Source organism: Eurosta solidaginis, chromosome 1 (assembly GCF_040869045.1).
Source record: "Eurosta solidaginis isolate ZX-2024a chromosome 1, ASM4086904v1, whole genome shotgun sequence".
NCBI lineage: Eukaryota > Metazoa > Arthropoda > Insecta > Diptera > Tephritidae > Eurosta > Eurosta solidaginis.
Window position 1 is genome coordinate 157,435,197 of NC_090319.1, and position 25,209 is coordinate 157,460,405.

At 37.9% G+C, this 25,209-nt stretch overlaps 1 protein-coding gene and 1 pseudogene across 1 annotated transcript; one reads left to right on the plus strand and one right to left on the minus strand.

Moving 5' to 3' along the window:
• The window catches only part of LOC137236895 (choline/ethanolaminephosphotransferase 1 pseudogene), a 48,428-nt pseudogene extending 25,699 nt beyond the window's left edge, over positions 1–22,729 (minus strand).
• LOC137236894 (uncharacterized) lies at positions 11,573–24,882 on the plus strand. The gene is made up of 3 exons (XM_067759984.1): positions 11,573–11,673; positions 23,473–24,711; positions 24,776–24,882. Exon 2 carries the CDS (start codon positions 23,476–23,478, stop codon positions 24,661–24,663), a length of 1,188 nt encoding a protein of 395 aa, XP_067616085.1. The 5' UTR covers positions 11,573–11,673; positions 23,473–23,475; the 3' UTR covers positions 24,664–24,711; positions 24,776–24,882.
• Positions 24,883–25,209: the final 327 nt, after the last annotated feature.

Here is a 25,209-nt window from a genome sequence, read left to right on the forward strand (position 1 = left end):
CGGATCGATAATGTAGTGCGCGGATCGATTAAATAAATGGCAACACCGATCACGCATTCGATCCGCGTTTCAAACAAATTAACTCTTTTTTTATCCGTAGTTAATTGTGTTGAGGATCTTATTAAAATAAAGATGGAGAGCAATAAAATTTAAGGGAAAATATTGTTATATATCTTTTTTGAGTAATATATATTAAAAATTCCATTTTTTTTAGGAAACGCACAACCAGCAGGGACCAGTTTAAATGCTTGGTATATAAAATGAAGGAGCATCCCGATATAGCCAAAAATTTTACAAGAAATGCTCCAAACGAGGTAGAACAATTTTGGGAAGGCGAGCGTGATGATCTCAACTCTCTAGGACCTCCATCGAAAACCATTGCAAAATGGAAAAAGTTTGTAGATGGTTCAATAGTTGATTGAAAATATACTTAATTACGTATTAATTTTAGGTTTGGTCAGACTTTAAGCCTGCAGTTAAGAAAAAGTTGGCACACAACAAAAGAGAAATGCAAGCAACTGGTGGGGGAGAAAATAGGCAACAACCCCTAACTAGTTTGGAAGAAGATGTTGCTGATTTAGTATGTCTAAATGACTGTGTCGGTGGCATTAGAAATGCAAAGCAGTTTGGAGTTACTCAGAAGAAAATAACTGAGAATACCACTCCAATAAATTTAGAGCTGACGTTTTATGACATTACTCCATCTATATCGAAGAGAACTCGTGAGGGTAGCAATCTATCTACTTCACGAGATGCCATGGACCATGACTTCTTAGGAAATGAAAATGTAGAAAATCAGTGAAATATTTGCAATGCACGCAAAAAAAAGAGACCAGAGCAATTTGATTTATTAGAAAAGCAAATAGGTGTGCAGGAGAACTTATATTCAAAAATTAGCGAAGGTGTTGGTGCGCAAGAACTGCATTTTAGAAATGTTAAAGATGATATAAAACGACTGACTAGATCGGTAGAAAGGCTGGGTCATTACCAGAAAAAAATAATGAAGCTTTTCTTGAAGAGACAAAAAGGCACAATATCGATATGGAGACGAATGCTGTTGAAAAATTGAGGGTAAAAAAAGAACTTTTAAGTATTGAGTTAGGAGGGATCAACAAACAACTGGCATCAAAAAATAAGTATAAGTATTTAAATCTGACTGAATTAGTGATTTTTTTTAGCTTTAGTATTTAAAGTGCAACATTTGCCAGGAAGGCTTTTTTATTTAATTTTAACAAATATATACATATTTTAAATGTATACATAAGTATGAGTATTTAAATCTAAACGAAACTAAGTACCTTTGTGAATAATTAATTTTTTTTAGCTTTAGTTTTTAAAAAGCAACATTTGCCAGGAAGGCTTTTTTTTTAATTTTAACAAATATATACATATGTTAAATGTATATATAAGTATGAGTATTTAAATCTAAACGAAACTAAGTACCTTTGTGAATAATTAAATTTTTTTAGCTTTAGTTTTTAAAGTGCAACATTTGCCAGGAAGGATTTTTTATTTAATTTTAACAAATATATACATATGTTTAGAGAAAATAAAATTTCTTTCACTGTAACATTTTAGTGCGAATTTGCTTTGCTTCATTTGTATATCTTTGGTGTTGTACAGGTTCACCTATTTCATAATCATCGTTTTCATAAACCCCGTCTAAATATTCCTCTGAAATATTGTAATGGATCCGAATGTTATGAAGTGCCGCCGCAAAGTTTTCAATTTGAGCCACTTTTTCTGGAGAATAATGGAGTTGGCGAGAGGAAAGCAGGCATCGACACCAATTCTTCCAGACACCTATAGTGCGTTCAACAATATTGCGATCCGAGCTATGACTTTTATTGAATCGGCTTTGGGGTGTATTAGCTCCAGCATTTCGAAAGGGTGTTATCAGCCAGGGTAAAAGTGGGTATCCAGAGTCACCTAGGGCAAGATTAAGTAAATCAAAATTACAAATGTATGGTTAATTTTTTTTCTTAAATGCATACCCAACAATCTGGTGCTTCTGTCTCCATTTTCGTACAAGGCTAGGAAATATGTTGAAGCATCGCTATTTTCCCAAATAAAGGAATCGTGACTAGCATCTGCATATTTGCTATTCACATATCTTATTCGTAACTTATGGTCACATATCTTAAGAAAGGAAATTATTTTCTTAGTAAATTATATTGTGGAAATTAACTTACAATCATGGCATTAATACTGTAATATCCTTTCCTATTATAATAAAGGTGTGCATTGTCCCCAGCAGGTTTTAAAATTTTTATATGGATGCCATTTACACACATAACTATACCAGGAATTCTTTTTTTTCAAAAAAAATACCTTTTGGCTTCAAGCTTTTCTGTCTCCGTCATTGTCAGGCTTATCCATCCAGGGCATAGTGTTGCTTCTAAAATATTAAGAACGTCGGACAGTGCTGTGGAAACTGTGGATTGCGGCATTCCAATATTAAAATTTTGTCCACTACCATTTTGATAGCAAAAAATTTTAGACAGGATTCTAGTTTAAGCTCTGGTGATATTGACCATGAGTTGCGAGCGGGAGGCATTTCCCGCTTTAATATATCCAGAACATATTGAAAGGCTAACTTATTGAGCCGGAACTGTTTAACAAATCAAAGGAGTACACATAAATTGACAACGTCAACTGTTCTAAATATATATTCTCCATGAACTTACACATGATCAGGTAACCGGAGTACCTCAACAGCTTTATCTCTTACTTGCTTCCGGGTTCGTCTTGCATTCTTATTTGTGTTTTCATAGAAATCTAAATAAAAGTCTATTGAATCCATATTACACATTGAACAAATATTTATTTGTGTTTTGAAATTATTGCACAGCTGATTATGTTGATAATACAGTTTACGGATTGTAATGCAGTGCATCCGTCGGGTTCAATGATAGCATTTTAGCAAGAAAGTGAATCGAGTGTGGGTCGAGTTAACTCCCGCCGCAACCCATCCGACGTATGCCATGATAGGCATGATTATAAGGTGGTGGCACGTCGACATAAATGCAAACAAACATACACTATCAATGTATTTTGTTTTTGTAATTCTCTGAATAACTTGAAATTAATGTATTTAATTTGAACAAGTGCAGAATACATACATTTGTCAAAAAAAAAATCGATCTTTATAGAGATTTTTATGCTGATTCCAGCGGTATATTTCTTTTTTGGTGCAAATGAAAGGTTTGGTGGTAATTCCAATTCAAAAGGCGAAATTATGAATTTTTCAAATATAAATATCTCCGAAACTAGTGGATGGATTTCAAAAATAAAAAAATCGAAAAATAACTTGAAAAAATACCTTTCATCTGATGTATATATATCTTTAACTTTTCTAGTCTTTATTTACCAAAAATTTGAAAAATCTCTTTTTTGCATTCAAAAGGCGAAATTATGAATTTTTCAAATCAAAATATCTCCGAAACTAGTGGATGGAAAATTACAAATTCGAAAAATAACTTATAAAAGTACCTTTCATCTGATGTATATATATCATTAACTTTTCTAGTCTTTATTTACAAAAAATTTTAAAAAGCTCTTTTTTGCATTCGTGAACGAGCTGATATTACCTTATAACTCTTATGTTTATTGTTATGTTAGCCGATCCAACACCGGCTGCGCCATGCACAGTAATTCTGCGTAGAACACCTTTCTGCATAGGCGGCCTTCGGCCGCGCTTATAAAAAATAACCCTGGACTACGCCATGCCAAGTCCGGGTGTCTGGTATAACCGTGTGTAGCATTATACGTCACACACTGTATTGTATCATTATATGCTACACCTACTGTAACATACTTGTAGCTTTACGCATAACAAATTCAAACATATTTTAGTAATAATCATATTACAATTATTAAACTAACCCAGACGGCACGGAATGCCGAATATGAGACACATATCACAGTTAATAAATTATACATATAAACACACAACCCATTGTAATATACATACAAACATTCAACTAATTGTGGGAAAATACTAAAATATTCACACTGATCTGCTGACGCTGCAAATTGTACAAAACTACATGTATGGAGTTATGCATACAAAACTACATGTATACAAAGACTGTATACAAACGTACATGTATGCATAATCCATTTCCTATGTACTTATTTTTAGTTATTAGTATTAAGATATTTATGAATGTATAGGTTAAGTAAATTAGTATAAAAGACAATAATTTATTCAATAAAGTGGAGACTTAATGTCGCACAATCAAACGTGCAACGTCTTTCAATTACGAATATTTCATGGAGATCCTACCAGCTCAGAACAAAAATCAGCACAACTGCTAAAACGTTCTGACTGGAGAAGATCCTGCCAGCTTGATCTTAACTTAGCTGAAAATTTGCTCATAAGCAAAATTCGCTAGATCTTGCCTGGACAGAGATCCTGCCATCTCACAAACAGCTCACTAACTGCCAAGAATTTGAAAAGAAAGGACTAAAGATCCTGCCAAACTAAAGTAGTCCTGAACGTAACAAGATACAAAGAAAGAAGATATTTTACGCTACAAAGAAGATTCAAAAAATTTTTTGCTAACATCATCAGGAGCTGAACAAATTAAAACCAAAATCATCAGTTATGAAAATTGGAGCAAATCAGAATCGAAGGATGACTGATCAAGTAAACGCATAAGCGAAGTGGAATAAAAAGGCAATAAGGAGAACGGATCAAATAAAAACGTAAGCAAGCTGGAATAAAAATGACGGATCAAATATAAGCAAAAGAGGTGGAATAAATGTTGGAAATCTTCAGCAACACCAATTTAACGGCAAACTACATCCAGACCGATGAAACGAAACGAAAGTTTTTGCTTAGGATCTTTTTTTTTCTCTTCTTTAAGTAGGAAATAAAATTAGTTCCAATTTTTTTTAAACATTGAACAAATATCTTTTAAATAGAACATCTGTACTATTCAATTTGAAAAACAAAGGCTCAGCTATCTCCTTTAGTTATGCAAGAAATAAAAACTGAGGAAGATTTTCACAAAGTCTTTAAGAAGTGCGAAGACACCATTAGGGAATTTATAAAATTAGCAGAAGAAATTAAAATAAATAAAACAACTAAACAAGGTCCAACTCCGATTACAATAGAGGAATATCGGAGACGGAACAATCTTTATAAGAAGGAAACAATTCCTATAATACCTTCCCCGACAATAATAAGAAAAAGAAAACGGGGAGGTAAACAATTTAAAAAAAAGAAGGAAATAGCTGAAACCTTTAAACTACTTAATATCACTACCAATAAGGAGGATAGAATAAAATTGAAAGAAAAAATTTAAGAATTGAGAAATAAAAAATAAAAAATGAGCATAAATATTTTCTTAGTAAATTGGAACGATTAGGTCACCCTTATCAAAACCCTTCAAATTTAGAATTTCCATTTCCCGCCAAGATAGAAATGAACAAATGGGAACAAATCTTAGAAGCGATATCAGGAGAAAAATTAAAAGCAGATAAATCATACAGGTGCATAAACCAAAGTACTACCATAAAAACAGAAACGATAGCAAAACATTTAAACATAATTTTAGAAGCCTTAAATGTTATAAAAGAATTGATTAGTAAAGTAAATCACATACTTACTGCCGACCACCAAAAAGAGGCTCAACAAATTTTCTCAACAGTACGGGATAAATTAGTATCTTCATTAGCAAGATATAACATCGAAATCTCTATACCAACTACTATAGAAGAAAGTTTCCAAATTGATTTTAATACCGTTCTAACTGAACCTTCAAGAAACCGTACCCCTTCACCATCATTTAGCCAAACCCCATCAGTGGAAGATCATAAACCACTGAATAACCCACTCATAAACGTCACAATGGCACAAACGGTAGTAGAGTTTATCAAAACTGCCTCATCAGTGCTGCCAGAGTTTGATGGCAAGCCTGAAAATTTACACAGTTTCTTAGATGCTCTTGATATTTTAGACCAAATCAAGGATACCCATGAAGCTTTAGCTATAACCATGATAAAGACAAAGTTAAATGGCACGGAAAGGAACTTCATAAGTAACGAGAATACAATCTCACAAATAAAACTAAGACTAAAAACCGCAATCAAAGGCGAATCAGTAGAAGTTTTGACAGCAAAACTCCTGAATATCCAACAGCGTAGCAAAACTGCAAATCAATACACTGAAGAGATAGAGAAGATAACTAGGTCATTGGAGGGAGCCTATATCTCGGACGGATTAAACCCAGAGCTAGCAACGAGATATGCTACCCAAGCAGCAGTAAAAGCTATGTGTAAGAACTGCTCCAATGACAAAGTGAAAATGATAATGCAAGCAGGAATGTTCACAACAATGAACGACGCAATCTCAAAATTCACAAACAGCTGCACAGAAATCACAGGCAGCTCGAATACAATTTTAAACATTCGTCTACAAAATCAATATCGAAGTAATTTCCGTGGAGGTTACCGAAGTAACAACTATGGGAACTACCGATGTAGAAGATTTAGACCACAACCGAGATACAATAACAACACAGTAACAAATAATAATGCTCAAAGAGGAGCACAAACTCAAAGCGTCAATAGACAATACAACCAGACTCGTAATGTTCGAAATTGTACCCAGCAGGAAAACCAAGAAACTCCACTTCAAAATCAGTAGATAGTAAAATATATGTACTAAATCTACACTTAAATAGTTACATATCTACAAGAACTTCATTAAATAACTCATTTTCAAATTTTTTAGTAGACACAGGAGCAGATACCTCCATAATTAAAAAGAATCAAGTACTGAATCATACAAAAATTAATACAGAACAAATAACAGACTTAAAGGGCATCGGTCAGGGTACAACCAGTACATTAGGCACAATTAAAGCCGATTTAAAAGGCGATGACCTTCTAATTTATCATAAATTTCATGTCGTAGAAGACGATTTTCCAATACCGTGTGATGGTATAATAGGTTTGGACTTTATAAAGAAATATAATTGTATTCTAGATTATGGCAAAAATGAGGATAAACTAATCCTAAGACCATATGATTTTCCTCAAACAATCACAATGTACCTAACAAATTATCTGTCTGCCAACACAATTACGATCCCTGCTAGATCTGAAGTCATTAGATAAGTAACAGTAAACTCTGATAATAAAACCATCTTCATACCCCATCAACAATTATCTGAAGGAATTTTCATAGCAAACACAATCACAAATAAAGAACAAACTTTTGTCAGAATTATAAACACCACACACAAAAACACAACTATTCAAAATTACAAAATACATACTGAAAATTTAGATGACTACAATTTAATTAAAACAAACACACGCAATAAACAAAGTAATGACACAGAAAAATTAAAAAGATTAACTAAAAATTTCCCAAAATTTCTCAATTCAGAATTAACCTCATTATGCACAGAATTTATAGACATATTTGCACTAGAAACAGAACCAATCTCGTCTAATAATTTTTATAAGCAAAAATTACACATGAAAGATGACACACCAGTATACATAAAAAACTATAGATTTCCCGAAACTCAAAAAGGAGAAATAAGCAAACAGGTTAATAAACTGATCGAAGATGACATTATAGAACCCTCAATATCAGAGTATAACAGCCCCATTTTACTGGTACCTAAAAAATCACTACCAGGTAATACTGAAAAAAGATGGAGACTGGTAGTAGACTACAGACAAGTAAACAAAAAACTAGCAGCGGATAAATTTCCACTTCCAAGAATTGATGATATTTTAGACCAACTTGGAAGAGCAAAATATTTTTCATGCCTTGACCTTATGTCAGGTTTTCACCAAATAGAATTACACCAAGATTCTAGAGATATAACCTCGTTCACAGCAGACAATGGTACATATAGATTTAAAAGACTACCCTATGGATTAAAAGTAGCACCAAACTCATTCCAAAGAATGATAACACTGGCATTTGCAGGCCTCAAACCATCCCAAGCCTTTCTATATATGGATGATTTAGTTGTACTAGGGTGTTCAGAAAAACACATGCTGAAAAACTTAAGAGATGTTTTTGATACTTGTAGGAAATACAACTTAAAATTACATCCAGACAAATGCCTATTTTTCAGCGAAGAGGTAACTTATCTAGGACATAAATGCACAAGCGAGGGAATACTACCCGACCCAAGCAAATTTGAGATAGTTCAAAATTACCCAACACCAAAAACAGCAGATGAAGTTAAAAGATTCGTAGCGTTCTGCAATTTTTACAGAAGATTTGTACCGAATTTCGCAGAATACGCAAGAAAATTAACTAGGCTTTGCAAAAAGAATGTTTCCTTCGACTGGACAGAAGAATGTCAAAAAGCGTTTGTATATTTAAAGGAAGCATTAATCAGCCCAAAACTTTTGCAATACCCCGACTTCAATAAAGAATTCTGCATAACAACAGACGCTAGTGGGTATGCTTGCGGAGCAGTCATTAGCCAGGAACATGATGGCAAACTGTTACCAATCGCTTACGCCTCTAGATCCTTTACAAAAGGTGAAACAAACAAAGCTACAATAGAAAAAGAGCTAGCAGCAATCCATTGGGCCATAACATTCTTCAGACCATACGTCTATGGTAGAAAATTCAAAATCAAAACCGACCACCGCCCTTTAACTTACCTTTTTTCGATGAAGAACCCTTCATCTAAGTTAACACGAGTAAGACTCGATTTAGAAGAATACGATTTCGAAGTGGAGTACATTGCTGGAAAAGAAAATCACATCGCGGACGCATTGTCTCGCATTAACATAACGAATTTAAAAGAAATGTCAGTGGAAGCATGCAAAATAATGAAAGTCACAACTAGATCAACAGCTAAAAATATACCAAATAATGCTAAAATTCAAGAAAGTCACACTGAGAACCCCAATATATATGAAGCGCTAAATAAATTTGAAGTAAAAAGACATGTCAGGCTCGTTTTCAATCCCCCGAAATTATATTTCAAAAAAGAAAGAAAATTTGTAGCACCATAAATACAAGCAACCTAATTGTAGATGATAAAATTGACTTAGGACAATTCTTTATCAGGCTCGAAAAAGAAGCCGCCAATTTAGGACTTGAAAAGATACAGTTGTCCTTAGGGGACAAATTGTTTAAGGATAATTATACTCGAGTAGGCAAATTTATTGAATTAGGAAATAGGGTTCTCAAGAAATTAACAATTGCACTAACCCCAGAGGTTGTGTACGTGACTAGTCCCAGGAAAATTAGAGAAATTCTGCAGAAATATCATGACGATCCTATTAGTGGTGGCCACCCAGGAATAAATCGCATGATAAAGAAAATCAAACAAAACTATAGCTGGAAAAATATGCGAGGTGAAATAAAGAAATACGTAAATAACTGCATCCACTGCAATAAGAATAAAATAAATAAGCATATAAAAGAGCCAATGACAATAACGGAGACACCTCCGAGAGCCTTCGATATAATACAGATCGATACGGTCGGACCATTGCCAAGGTCAATAAACGGAAACGAATACGCAGTTACCATTATATGCGATCTCACAAAATACTTGGTAGCAATCCCAGTCCCCAGCAAACATGCGCTAATAGTTGCCAAAGCTATATTCGAGCATTTCATTTTGATTTATGGTCCCATGAAAACAATCCTAACAGATATGGGATCCGAATACAAAAATAAATTATTCGAAGAACTGTGCAAATTGCTAAAAGTTGAACACAAAAACTCAACACCATACCATCATCAAACTTTGGGAACTGTAGAACGTAGTCATAGAACGTTTAATGAATATGTACGTTCATATATATCCAGTGACAAAGATGATTGGGATGAATACCTAAAATATTTCGCGTACTGCTACAACACGACCCCATCGACCGTACATAACTATTGCCCTTATGAGCTTATATTTGCGAAAAACCCCCCCATGTACGACTTCTTAAATGAGAATAAAATAAGCCCAGTATATAATCACGAGGCATACGATAAGGAAATTAAATATAGACTTCAAATAGCACAACAAAGAGCTAGAAAATTGGTAAAAGAAGCCAAGGAAAAACAAAAAATTAATTACGATAAAAGTGGCACCAGTAAGGAAATAAAATTAGGAGATTTAGTATTAGTAAAAGAAGAAGATAACCATAAGCTAGACCATAGATATAAAGGACGGTATAAAGTAAAGAAAATCGACGAAAATAACAATTTTACTTTAATACCATATAGACAGGAGTCTGGTAATAAGAACAATAGGGATAAGGAACTAATAATCCATAAGAATAGACTTAAACCCATTTAAAATATTTTTTTTAGCAAATAATCATTCCAATTTACCCGATTCATTAATAAAAATAATTTCTAAAAACAATCGGATTTTAGATGGGTCGACACATTTAAAATCCAGCAATAAAACAATTGTATAAAATTTTAATAAAATAAATAAAATAAACAATATAAATAAAATAAGCAAAATTAAAAGATTTTTTCTTTCTCTACAATTTTGAAAAAATAAATGGACTTATACAAATATATATATGTAAAAAGTAACAATAATTATAACAATAAAAATAGCAAGGTCAACAGATCAAAAACAAAGCAAACAACCTCTTTCACTACAATAAAAAATCAAAACAATTGAAAATATGACAAAAAGTCTTATACAATTGTTCACAAAACAACTATATAACACTTTTTTTTCTAAGGTGGATGGTGTAGCATTATACGTCACACACTGTATTGTATCATTATATGCCACACCTACTGTAACATACTTGCGGCTTTACGCATAACAAATTCAAATATATTTTAGTAATAATCATATTACAATTATTGAACTAACCCAGACGGCACAGAATGCCGAATATGAGACACATATCACAGTTAATAAATTATACATATTGTTTAGGCCACAGGCCTAAATATATCTCCCCTCCCTCGTAACATAATTTTCTTCGTTTACTACCACATATGCATGCTTGTTATCACTAATACACACAGGCATGTGTGAGTGGTAGTACGCATGTATCTTAGAGTTTTACCGCTGTGAGCCCGCGGTATAGCAACTTTGTTGCCGGGAAACCCAACGAAGGAGCTGTATCGCGGGTTCATCGGCTCATGTCGCAAAGAGGCTCGTCCTCTTTTAATCCAGCAGCCAGCAAAGGAACACGTAATCGCCCGTTCACGTAAGTTCAACTTTTCAAAATTATAATCACATATATATCATTTTCCACAACATTTGTTAAACCTTTTCTTAACACTTGTTGTATTCATACAAATAAAAGCACTTTGTGAATTCTTTTTATTAATACGAAATCCTTTTGGTGTTTTTATTTTCTTCCCCCTTTTTTCGCCTTAACTATTATTTAACAAATACGTGGGTGCGCGCCGTTGCCACCACGCATTTGTTCATGGTCCTTACCCCGCCGGTAAAGAGAACCAGTCACACAATTACAGTCCACTCAATTCTCTAGGCATTAAAGCAAGGAAGTGATAATACACAGGACAAACCAAAAATTTCAACAGCAAATAATACAACTTTCTTGGTTATACCAGCGATTTATATCCAATATACAACAACTGATAAATTTTGGTGGTACATTTTGGTGGTACATTTTGGAAACATCCAACAACAAAATTTAATTCACATTCGAGTACTCCGGATCAACGAATTAATAAAGGTACGTGGTTGAAAGTATTCCGTGCTAGGTAGGGTTTTCCTTTTCACTTTTAATAAAATTTCACAAAATAAAATTACAAATTACAAAGTGACTTTTTTATATGTAATAGTGCAAGTGATTTTGTTTTTTTTTTCCGTGAAGTGAGAAGTCTCATCTTGTGCAAAAATAGGAAAAGGCGCTTAACGCAGTTATTTAAAGTTTGTGCAACACGCCTTGTGACTATCCGGAACTATCCCCCACCAGCGGTAAGATTTTCCGGACACAGCTCAAGGTAGCACAACACTGCTCTAAAAGGTTAACATAACCTCAAACACCGATTTGCGTCACTTTTCGATTTTCACCTTTGCAGGATTTATCTGAAAAAATTAAGTTAATCCACTGCACAAAAATTCGATTTGTTAAGGTTGCTTATTCAGAAACCTGTAAATTTATTTTAGGCGCACATTTAATTAAATAAAATTTTCTTCCACATAAAAATCACTTGCACTTATTTACACGGGCAATACGTTTGCAATTTAGTTTGGTGCTATAGTACAAAGTGCACTTAGTTACATACACATATATTGTTGTTGTTGTTTGGGTGGCCAAAAGGCTTATTTCCTGTTCAATTTTTTAAAAATTGAATTATTTTTATTTTTTACTTGCGGCAATACACAAATCAGTTTTTGACTGATCTAATTTTTTGTGATACAAAAGATCACAGCCCTTGGTTAAATTACCAAAAAGTCCATAACGAACGTTCATACATTTCTTTATTTTTTCACTAACACCACTTTCTTCACTAGCCATTACTTATTGGCTTACACAAGTCATTGGCACATCTGCATTAGAGCATTCTTTGAATAATTACGTGGGTGCGCGCCGTTGCCACCACGAAAATTGCACATTCTCTAAATTAATTCCTAGCTTTCTCGCAAGCTTCGAGGCCACTTTCTCGAGAGATCTCTCTCAAACACAGTCCTTCGTTTCAGTTCATTTTCACTCAATACTCTCTGCAAAGGCAATTAATCAATTAATATTTCAATAAATTTTCATATAATGGATACCTATACACGCCAAGCAGATGCAGTGACGGAGTATGAAAATGACTTCAACGACATGTCACCTTCACAACACAGTAAACACTCCCTAATATACCAAAGGGATGAGTTAAAAACTCTGTGGGAAGCTACGAAGGTGACATACGAAAAGCTCTTAGGTTCATCAGAGCTTGATTCAAAGGACTTATCGGCTATCAAGAAGAAGCATAAAATGTGCTATTTCAGCTTCCTAAAGTGTCAGGCGGCAATAGCTGAGCTTTTGGAAAATTTTGAAAGGAAAGATAAGAAAGTAGATGTCTCAGATAACATGGAATATCATGTGCGCCTGCCAGCATGTGATACGGATATTTTCAAAGGTGACTATATTTCATGGCCGTCTTTTAGGGACATGTTCACTGCCATATATATTAATAATAGTAAACTCCATGCAGTGCAAAAACTATACTATTTAAGGCAAAAAACTCAAGGGGAGGCCAAAGAGATAGTGGAACCGTGTTCCTTAACAACAGACGGTTTCGATACAGCGTGGAAAAATTTATGTGACCGATACGAAAACAAACGTATCTTGGTCATTGCCCAATTAAAAATTCTTTTTAGTTTAAAAGCAGTTGAGAGCGAATGCGGTAGCTCCATTAAAAAACTGCAACGTGAAATAAACAATTGTATCTCAGCGCTTCAATGTCACAAGATTGACATATCAAACTGGGATGCAATTCTAACGTATTTGTGCTCCACAAAACTGCCAGAAACGACACTGGCTCTATGGGAACAAACCATAGAAAATAAAACAGAAATTTCAAAATGAGCAGATATGGATAAATTCTTATCCAGCAGATTCCAAACGTTGGAAACTGTCGTAGATATAAGAGGGGATACGGTTTCAAAACCCTCTAAGCCACATGCTTCTCGTTCCTCGGCAGATACATCGTCGAAACGATTAGGGTCCTACCAGGCAAGTGCAACAGTAGCCAAACCTACGTGTAAGATGTGCAAAAGTCCTGCACATCGAATTTCAAAGTGTGAAAAGTTCTTACGTTTAACACCCAATAAACGGTTTGAACAAATTAAGAGCAGCCGTGGGTGCATAAACTGCCTTTCTGCTGGCCATTCGGCGACAAAGTGCACCAGTCAAATGAACTGTGCCACATGTCATTTAAGACATCATACGCTGCTTCATATTTCGAATCAGCCAAAACCAACAAATACTCCTGACACTATAGGAGCATCTACCTCACGGGAAGCTCAAATACGACGCAATGCTGAAAGAGAAAACGCTCCGATTAATAATGTGAACTCATGTTTCGCAAACACAAATAAAGGGGTATTACTAGGGACAGCTCAGGTCAATATTCGTTTTAATGGTGTTGACTATTCGGCGAGAGCCCTAATAGACTCGGGATCTGAATGTTCATTCATTACCGAGAAACTAAAGCGCAGAATTAATCTGCCATCCAAACGCCTGCATGCCCAAGTTTCGGGCATCAGTAATACAATGTCTGCACAAGTAAAAGAAGCGTGCAACATACAATTGCGGTCACCAACAGACCCATTAATCGAGATCAATACGATCATGCTGGTTTTACCACAATTAACAGGGAATCTTCCAACTTGCCAAATAAACGCAATGACTAGGCAAGCATTCCCTGACTTAGTACTGGCTGACAAAAGATTCTTTGTCAATGAGCCAGTCGATTTAATTCTGGGCGGAGACATATACCCCCAAATTATGCTAGGCGGTATCAGGAAGGACGTGCTAAACACATTAATAGCACAGGAAACGGTGTTCGGCTGGATTTTGACAGGCCGGACAGATGCGGTTGATACAAATAAGACCCTAGTTTCATATTTCAATGAGGTCACTTTAGATAAACAATTGGCGGCTTTTTGGGAGATAGAGGAAATTCCAAAGAAAAGGAGCATCAATAACGATGACACTTACTGCGAGGAGCTATACAAATCCACAACAGTTCGGAACAACGATGGCAAATACGTAGTCTCCTTACCCTTTAGGAAAGAGTTTAACTTAGGCCCCTCATTAAGAAGTGCGTGCTCTCAATTCTATCGCAACGAGACACGACTTGCGAAAAACCCAGTCCTTCAAACGGAATACAATAGAGTTGTATCCGAATATGAAACTTTAGGGCACATGAAACAAATAGGCAATATTTCGCCAGACTCAAATGACTGTTACTTCCTACCGCACCATGCTGTTATAAAGGAGGGAAGTACAACGACAAAAGTCAGAGTCGTATTTAATGCATCTTGTCCTACCACTAATGGCAAAAGTCTAAATGATGCCTTATATCCTGGTCCGATTCTTCAATCCGACCTGACAGTTCTTATACTACGTTGGCGGCTGTTCAAATACGTATTTAACAGCGACATAGAGAAAATGTATCGCCAAATATGGGTCAATGAAGACCAAACAAAATATCAGCGAATCATATTTCGCAAATGCCCCAAAAACCCAATTAACATTTATGAATTGGAAACGGTAACCTTTGGGGTTAATTGTGCTCCGTATCTTGCGATTCGAACGCTGCACCAACTAGCTGATGACGTGGAGACATCGCATCCAATGGCAGCAGATATACTGCGAAATTGCATGTACGTTGATGACGTACTCGCCGGTGGACACAGCATCGAAATTGCAATCAAGGCAAGGGACGAAATATCATTGGCATTGCAATCGGCAGGTTTCCCATTGCGAAAATGGACGTCCAACTGCAAGAAAATCCTACAGGGTATACCGAAGCAACACCTATTAAGCGAGGATTTTCTTGAGTTTGAAGACACCAGCATGGTAAAAGCACTCGGTATCAGGTGGAACGCCCATTTCGACTACTTTTACTTCACAGCGAAACCCTTTGACAATAACCACGCCGTAACAAAAAGGTCAATACTTTCTGCGATCGCAAAACTTTTCGACCCTCTTGGCTGGCTGGCACCAGTCGTAATTGTAGCCAAAATAATAATGCAAAATATTTGGTTGGAAGGGACAGGCTGGGATGAAGATGTGTCTGAAACTACTCTACATCGGTGGCAATCATTCATGACGGACTACGAAAAGATCAACGATATACGCATACCGCGATGGGTTCACTACACATTGAAGGACAATGTCGAAATACATGGATTCAGCGATGCCTCGGAAAAAGCATATGCCGCCACTGTTTTCCTGAGGGTACAAACAAAGGATCAAGTCTTCACCAACCTGTTGATGGCCAAAACGAGAGTAGCCCCGGTCAAAACCATATCATTGCCACGACTGGAACTCTGCGGCGCAGTCCTACTTGCAGAAATTATAGAGTCGGCCATAGAAAATATGCAACTTTCAAACATTAAAGTAACCCTTTGGACAGATTCGACTATAGTACTGGCATGGATCCGAAAACCACCATGTTCGTGGTCAACGTTTGTGGCACATCGAATAACGAAAATCATCGATAAAGTAGGAGACAAAGTATGGCGGCACGTAGACTCCGCGTCAAATCCTGCAGATTTGGCGAGCAGAGGCCTCTACGCTTCGTACCTAATCAACAATTCTTTGTGGTGGCAGGGACCTTCTTGGTTACAAGAAGACAACGAAAATTGGCCAACACAAGAAGAAGATTACAATACGAATATGGAGGAAAAGAGGGTGAAAGTTCATACAACTTTGGTGAAAAATAACTTTGATATTCTAGATAGGTTTTCCGATTTACCAAGGGCTTTGCGGGTTATATCCTATATTCTTCGGTTTTTCCAGAATACGCACCCAAAAACTAAAGCCTCCTTCAAAAGGGATTCTCATTCGATCGCTCCTGACGAAAAAGAAAAAACAACGCGAAGATTGATAACAATATGCCAGAGGCAACATTATCAAGAAGAGTACGCAAACTTGAAGTCAGGAAATCTAATAAATGGGAAGAGTGAGATTCTACCCCTGAACCCATATATAGATGAAGAAGGCATCATTCGAACTGGGGGCGGACTGGGGCATCGAAAGACATGTCCCATAATGAAAGTCATCCCATTATTCTTCCTTATACTTGCAGGTTATCCAGACTTATCGTCCAATCCTCTCATGAGACCACCCTGCATGGAGGGAACCAGCTGATGCTACGTCATATCCGCACTCAGTACTGGATCCCACGCGTTAAAGTCATGATAAGGTCGGTTATCCACAACTGTAAAGTCTGCACTATTTACAGGAAGCGGACACAAACGCAACTTATGGGGATCCTTCCGAAAGAGCGCACCACCTTTACTAGGGCCTTCACTAACACTGGGGTAGATTTCGCGGGATCATTCGATATAAAATCCTACCGAGGGAGGGGATGTCGAGTTTCAAAAGGATATGTTTGCCTGTTTGTCTGCTTTTCGACGAAAGCCACCCATCTCGAAGCGACAAACGACCTTAGTACCGGGTCCTTCCTAGCTGCCTTCGCCAGATTTGTATCCAGACGAGGCTGTCCGAAAAACGTTTACTCCGACAATGGTACTAACTTTGTCGGAGCTTCTCGATCTTTACGATCCGAGTTTAAAGCATTTCTGCGTGAAGCAAGGGACGGAACAGTGAATAAATATAGCCACCACATTTTAGAATGGCATTTTATACCGCCAAGCGCCCCTCACATGGGAGGTTTGTGGGAAGCTGGGGTAAAAAGTTTTAAGACCCATTTTAAAAAGATCGCGTCCGATCATAAATATACCTTTGAGGAGTTTACTACCCTCTTATGTCGAATTGAGGCCTGCCTCAACTCTAGGCCCCTCAGTCCCTCATCCAACGACCCTTCCGACCTGGAGCCGCTTACTCCAGGCCATTTTCTCGTAGGTGGGCATCTTTTAGCTCCACCTGAACTCGATTGCGGTGAAAACCCTGCTGCCATTGTAAACCGATGGCAAAAGATGAAAGCCCTTCATCAAACCTTTTGCAAAAGATGGAAATCGGAATATCTCACCGAAATCCAGAAAAGGTATAAATGGAAACATCCACAATCCAACCTAAAACCCGGGGACCTAGTCGTCATAAAAGAGGACAACCTGCAACCAAACGAGTGGAGAATGGGGAGAATCGTTAACACACATCCAGGTTCCGATAACCGTGTACGTGTTGTTGACGTCAATACAATTAAGGGACAAATTAGCAGACCAATCGCGAAACTGGTACTACTTCCGCCCAACGACAATGAAAATGAACTTTAAGAGTCCACACTCCTTTATCCCAAATAACCCAGCTCTCGTTCACCCCGAACGAGGCCAACAAACAAATAACCCAGCTCTCGTTCACCCCGAACGAGGCCAACAAACCAATAACCCAGCTCTCGTTCCCCAGACCGAGGCCAACAGAACCCTAACGCAGATTCACTATCTGCCACAGAATACAATTGAATCATTTTTTTCCTCATTATCATAAAAATCCAATCGCCTATTGCCAAATTCCTCAAACGGGTTTTTGGGTTTGCTATATCTGACACCTTGCACCTGCAACCGCTGGGGCTTAAATGCATAATAATTTTCTCTCAACCGTGATCACTTAAATGAGTATCCAAATGTATTATTTACATTTCTTTACAACAGTTAAATAAAATGAACTACGTATGTATACTGAGCCTTGTCCGTCCTGATGGCACGTTGTTTAAATTTTTCCCAAAATTATTAAATAAAAATTATAAAATTAAAAAAAAAAAAATGCTTCAAATAAATGTTTTCATACATTTAAAAAGCAATATGGGCAATCGTCGATTATTAAAATCATACAAGCAGACAAAATTGATTAATTCATTGTAGTTCTATAAAAAGAACGACAACAGCAACAAAACCAAAGTTTCTTTGAAAACCGCCGTACTAAGCATAGCTTTAACACATAATTGCATACGAAGTATGCAATGTGTAAAAGAATAAAATATGCAAAGAGGGCAATTGGGAAAACTTTTCAACAACTACGGCATGACGCGGCTGAATACGCGTGTAACACTTCAACCGTAGGAGTGCGGGTCCAAATCCCACACCCGGGACCAAAGGCTTCGACGAGTCCTGCTGTAGCACGGCAATCAATTTCATTATCACGTGCAGCTGATAAGCCTCAAAACCTTTCCACCAAAGCAAACCCCCCGATACCACGAAATCTATTTCTTGTGACTCGTTCCCAACTAATTTCCACCCTTTGCCACCCTGTATTTATCAGCGTTAGCGAATTTCAAACAAACCAAGACTACCTTTCAACCTTTAAAAAAAAAGGGGAACAGCTAAGTAGTAGTGTAGTTTTTCAACACACTACGCGTACAAAAGCGAAGGACCTATAATCTTTGAAGTTACAAACTAACGTTCGTTCTGCAGTACGTTTGGATATTTAATGTTGTGGAAGACTGAGAAAGGGTATACTATGCATGTATTGAGTTGGTTAATTTTAATTTTAAGCGGAACACTAATCAAGCATTCAAATCTCAGTTGATTTTTTATGCAGTTGCTTTTTCTTGTATATTGTAATTAATTGAATATTTCATTTTGTTTTTGTGAAAATACTGTAGTATGGAATCTTACATTTGGGTTCATTTAGAGAACCTCAAGTTGTTAAATAAATTTTTTCAACTTAAGTAATAACGCTGTAGCTGAGTACGCTATGATTCTCGAGTTGAGCGAGCCACTGTTTCGAAACAACTCTTCAGATTTTAGAAGTATACCTTGTTATCAACATGAGCTCTAATGGTACTGAAGCCCAAATACTAGTTGGGTATATTCGATGCCATTTCGAACCAACGCAAATAACTAATAGATTCACTAGAGTTTAACCCTGCCAGATGGGCCGCTTTGGCTCAGCTTAAACTTCAGTCAAAGTGGAGTGAAAAACTGCAGAATATGTTTAAGCGTAGTTTAACTGACAGACGGAGTTGAACTTGTACTGAAAAACCGGGTCTAAGTGGGAAATATTTTGTGAAAGGAATATAAAAACTTACGTTAGAGCTGAGAAAAACCAACATGGCGATATTATTTTCAGCAAAGAAGTTGTAATAAGGTGCACAATAAAATATGACAGCCGCCCCTTCGGAGGCTTTCGACCTTGCATTTTTTTTTAATATTAAACAACTCTAGTTATTATTAAATTTTTCAGGCACCAATGTGCTAGTTTATAATAAGTATTTAAAATGTGTGTATACATTCTCACTTTTAAATTGAAATATCGCCATTAAGGCGGTTTTTCAGCTGGTTGATGGAATTTTTGCAAAAGCATCAACGATATTCTTGGGTGGCTTTTATACTGCAATTCGCAGGCTCGACAAGAATGATACACCGAAATAAAGTTCAAGTAATTGCATCAATTTATGTTTTGTGGGAAAAGCTGCTGCAATCATATTCGGTAACCAATTTGCCACTCGGGTGATAGTGTGAAGGCTAATTCATGACCGCGCCACACCCAAACACCGGGTATGGTACTATCATCATCCTCACCAAACACGCACACTGAAGCAAAGGCTTGCTTACGCATTTTATTGAGACGTTGAACCATACCAGTGATGAGATTGCACGCCATAAACACTTTTGTAAGCTCACTATTATATTTATATTCACCGAACCAGATAGAGCAATTTTCTGGATCGAATTTTTGCCAAAAGTAGGGAATGGAAACAGATTCATCCTCGTTGGAGGATGAACGTTTGAAATCATCGAAATTGAATGTGCATATTGTGAGTGAATCGAAATGATTTACGTAGCTACGTGTCAAAGGATAAGCAACTATTGTATTCAACTGCACACTATAAATGCTAATAGTATAATCATTTAACGATTATGCTATCCATGGTGCAACCGTGTCCATTACATTCTTTTTCAATAACTGCTCAACTTTCTTTTCTTTATCCAAATCATGAAAAGTCATATTACCTTTACGTTTACTATAAATCACGTGCGGTTCTGCTTTTACTTGCGCCACCACTATTTCGGCCGCTTCCTAGAACACTGTGATGCAGGTCAAGCACTGTCGTGGCACTTGAGGAACTGGAGCTTGATGCACCACCGCTACGATCACGCGTTGGAGGATGTATAGCGGAAATTTGTAGTTGTGGTTGTTGTTCACGTTGCTCGCTTGTTGTTGATAATTGTAAAAGTTTGTACTTGTGAACGTGGTATTGGGGTCACCGTGACGTCACTCAGTTGGACTCCACCGCTTGTATGTCCATGATATCCATTTTGTCTGCGTTGAGGTGATACTCTTATTAGTTGCAAATACACGATAACAAGAATCTATAGGTGAAGACAATTCAACATAAATATTTTTTGTTTTTCTATAAAACCACGAATACTTGCCCGCAAAATGGTTATATGCGGAATAAGAAAACTGGACCCAATTGCGACCAATCCATATATTCCATTTCAGCTTTTGTCATATGTGCGATCACAAGCTTATTGGTGACTTTGGAAGCCACCATACCAAATGCCAATATATACAGCGATGAATGTTCAGTGAAAATATTTTGTGGCGACTTTTGAGCGATTATTAGAGCGGGTAGGTAAAATAACCATTGTCAGTGGTATGCTAGGCGATAAAACGCTGGTACCAGCAACTGTGGAGCCATTCTTGCCAACACCGCCAGCAAAAATAACAGATAATATAAACCATAACGACCAAAGTCCACAAACTATGGTCATTAACGCTATGAGGTACCACATTTGAAAATTACCAAACATCCGCGTCTGCCAAACATCCGAACCAAAAACAGCTGATATAATATGTATGACGATAATCGTGAATTGCGTCTCTGTTACATCAATTTTACCAAAGCGCAGTGTACCAGAAACATATGTCTGCCAATGGGCGCAGTAGAAAAGCGCTATAGCACAAAAACACTGAAAGAATAACCAATTTGGTTAGTGTCCTAGCTGGCAGGATATGCACGCCAATAGCGCCACAAAAACGGTGGATATTGAATCGCAACCATGATCAAAAAGTTCACCCAAAGGTGATGAGATATTTGTGCGACGCGCTTGTTTACCATCGATCGAATCCAAGCTCTGATGGACGAACAGACCGCAGGCACAAAAGGAGTCTGGTCCAGCCAGAAGGCGCTGAACGGCCATCAGGACTGTACTATACTAATATTATTGTCGTTACTATGTTGATGATTAAATCAATGATCGTTATAAGATTCGGCGCTAGCCATAATGGCGTCATTGACACTAACTAATTCCACCATGGCTTTAGCCATGGATCCAAAAGGCTACCACTGCTGCAGGAATATTTGTGTTCAGACAGTTTTTTCATCTGTTGAGGGCTGAGTATACGTTCCTTGTATGTAATTGATGGCATGTTGATTGTGCACTTAAAATAATGGCGCCTATGCTGTGATGAGAAGTTCGATGCTTATTGTGCTAACAGCTGATGGTTAACCTAAGTTGTGGGTTGTTGTATTATTATTGCGGGCAGACGTTTTACAGCGTAAATGCTGCTTTAAACAATACACTTGAATTATTAGCATGAACACCGTAGTGTAGTAGATAAAAAAGAAATTAGAATATTCTCATGCACGATCAAGCGCGAATTTTTGTGTCAACTTATTTTCAGCCTTCCCTGGCACACACAAAATATAAATTCACGTGCTTGGCTTTTCGCAATAGTCAGCAAGTTTTAAATATAATTATTTTCCTAATTCAGCTCTACAACAGATTAAAAAAAAAAAAAACTTTTCAGTTTCCTACGCATCCACACATACTTATTAGCACGCGTTTATGCTGCACAATTTCACGAAACCCTAGCAGTTTTTTTTTTTGTGGTTTTATTACATTTTACCTTTTATTTTCACAAAGGTTTCGCGTTGACGTTGAAATTATGTTGCTCCTAGCGATTTGCATGAATTAAATTTCCGCACAGTTTTCATGAATTTTCACGTCGTGATCCGATGAAAATGGTTTTTTGTTCTTTGTGCAAAAGCAGGCCAATGTCAAACAAAACCCAGGTCTTCGATATTTTAGCCGGAGTACGCTACGACCACACTACGGAAGCCGTTCTCACCGCGTGGGTTAAAGCAATTGCATTTTTGGTTTCATTCAGGAAATGGAAAAGCGTAGCAGATGTCAAAATCTCTACATTCTACATTTAATGTCCGACTGTCAATGATTATTGTAATACAAACGTTAGGCCTCATGCGCAAGCATCTCGCGCACTACACGTCATGCACTACACGCCGCACTACACGTCATTCACTCCACGTCACGCACTACACGTCAGGCATTGCATGCCGCACGACATATCGAGCACAACACGCCACACTTGTCGCGTATTACATATCTCGACCAATCATTCATTTGGTCGAGATTTAAAACACTTAATTCCACGGATCTCAACATTATCGGCAATACACGTCAAAATAATGTTGAATGGTGGAAGTGCAACTCTGTAATACCTTTTCAGCCAGGTTTCGAACCGTTCCGTGTGGTGGCAGGCCACTTGTTGTGAAAACAAAGTTCACCACAAATCAAAAATAAATTTTAGGACTACTTCGGTAACATCTACCGACATAAATCAAATTATAAAATGTACTAAAGGCGCTAAAGCGACAGCCACATCGCCTGGATGCGTGCTAAATCCATTATTTCTTCCTTTCTTTGCGCGCATAAGTATTGACTTATGGCCTTTAATTTTTTATTTCAATTAAATTTTATTTCAATAAAATGTTTTTTTTTGGATAATACCTTAGAGATAATTTTTCTTTGTTTACGCCACCCAAACAACATTCCGCCAACCTCAATTTGGGCATGATCAATGATACCAATATTCTTTCAGATCATGACCCGTTACCAAACCTTATTGGCCAAGTCAGAGGGAGGCGCAAAGCGTTTCGACGTTGCTTGCCAGCTCTGCGGCAGGGATCATAGCCTTAGGATCTGTGCCGAATATCGAAAAAAATCCCCAGAAGAGAGATTGCGGGCAGTACTTCTGCATAAGTACTGTCCAAACTGTCTGTCGCCTTTCCACCGCGTGGACAAATGTAACAGCAAGTATCGCTGCAAGAGGTGCCAAGAGAAGCACCACACCACGCTTCATTTAGATGAGCGTCGACTGGTAAGCGACGAGACGACCACAAACGGCGAAGACAACACGTCCGACGATGCGTTGTCGATCAACCTCTCGGGGCCGGCTAAATCCTGGGCTCAGCAGGTGGAGGAAGAGGAAATGGAGGAAGAGAGAGCGAAAATGGAGGAAGTGCGGGCAAAAACGGAGACAAGACCGTCAACGGTAAATCATGGGATGCGCAGTTTCCGGCCGCTGTTACAGCATGAAAAAAGCGCGGCGAAAGCAAACAAACCTCGAAACCAACAAAATAATTGGCGGCACCGTGAGGTCGGATCCCATCGAAACTCAGATAAATCGTCCAAACTCGCAAGGCAGCAACGGCGAAAGAAATCGACGCCATACTCTCTTGAAGCTCAAAGTACAATGAAGCTAACGCGCGACACTCCGGAAGGCTTCCGGACAGGGCGGCTGCTCCAGGCCACACCATCGCCCATCATGCGGCCTTTCGTGCCCATTGCGCCGACGGCCATCGTACGAATCGAATCGCGTGGGCATTTACACCTGGTTCGGGCCATTATTGATCCCTGCGCCACTAGCACGATCGTCGATGCGGAGCTGGTACGCGACTTACAATTGGAGCGCCAAGGGCATGGACAATGCACCCTCATACTGCGCGGCAAATTCGGAGCGTCGACACGCATAACAACCCAAGCAGCCGTCGCCGAAAGCCATTTCCGTTTGAGTCCACCGTCCAATGTGGACCCCAAGATTGCCGCGCCCTTTGAGTTCATGCGGCTGGCTGATCCGCAATTCTACCGCTCATCACCGATACGGCTTACACTCGGCGCTGACATTTACGCCGAAATGATGGTGAGCGGTACACCGGCATCGACAGTTGGCGGTCTCCTAACCCAACCGACCGTGTTCGGGTTGGTGGTCTCGGGAGCCTGCCAAAAATAAATATCCGACTTTCACGCCTCACACATGCGCCATCTTATATATCTTTAAGTAAATATGCACGGAATTTAAAACCACGTACGTATATCTAATAACTTCTTTTCTTTTTCCACAGGAGAGCGAAACGTGAGGTCAACCATCTGGCGTGCAGTGCTTGCAGTCCGCATCTGCACTGCCTTCTTTCATTAGCGCCTTACTGGACGTGCGATCACGTGGCATCCCTTTTTTTTTTTAATGTTTTCTTTGTTGCTTACGGCAAGGGGGCCGGTATGTTTAGGCCACAGGCCTAAATATATCTCCCCTCCCTCGTAACATAATTTTCTTCGTTTACTACCACATATGCATGCTTGTGATCACTAATACACACAGGCATGTGTGAGTGGTAGTACGCATGTATCTTAGAGTTTTACCGCTGTGAGCCCGCGGTATAGCAACTTTGTTGCCGGGAAACCCAACGAAGGAGCTGTATCGCGGGTTCATCGGCTCATGTCGCAAAGAGGCTCGTCCTCTTTTAATCCAGCAGCCAGCAAAGGAACACGTAATCGCCCG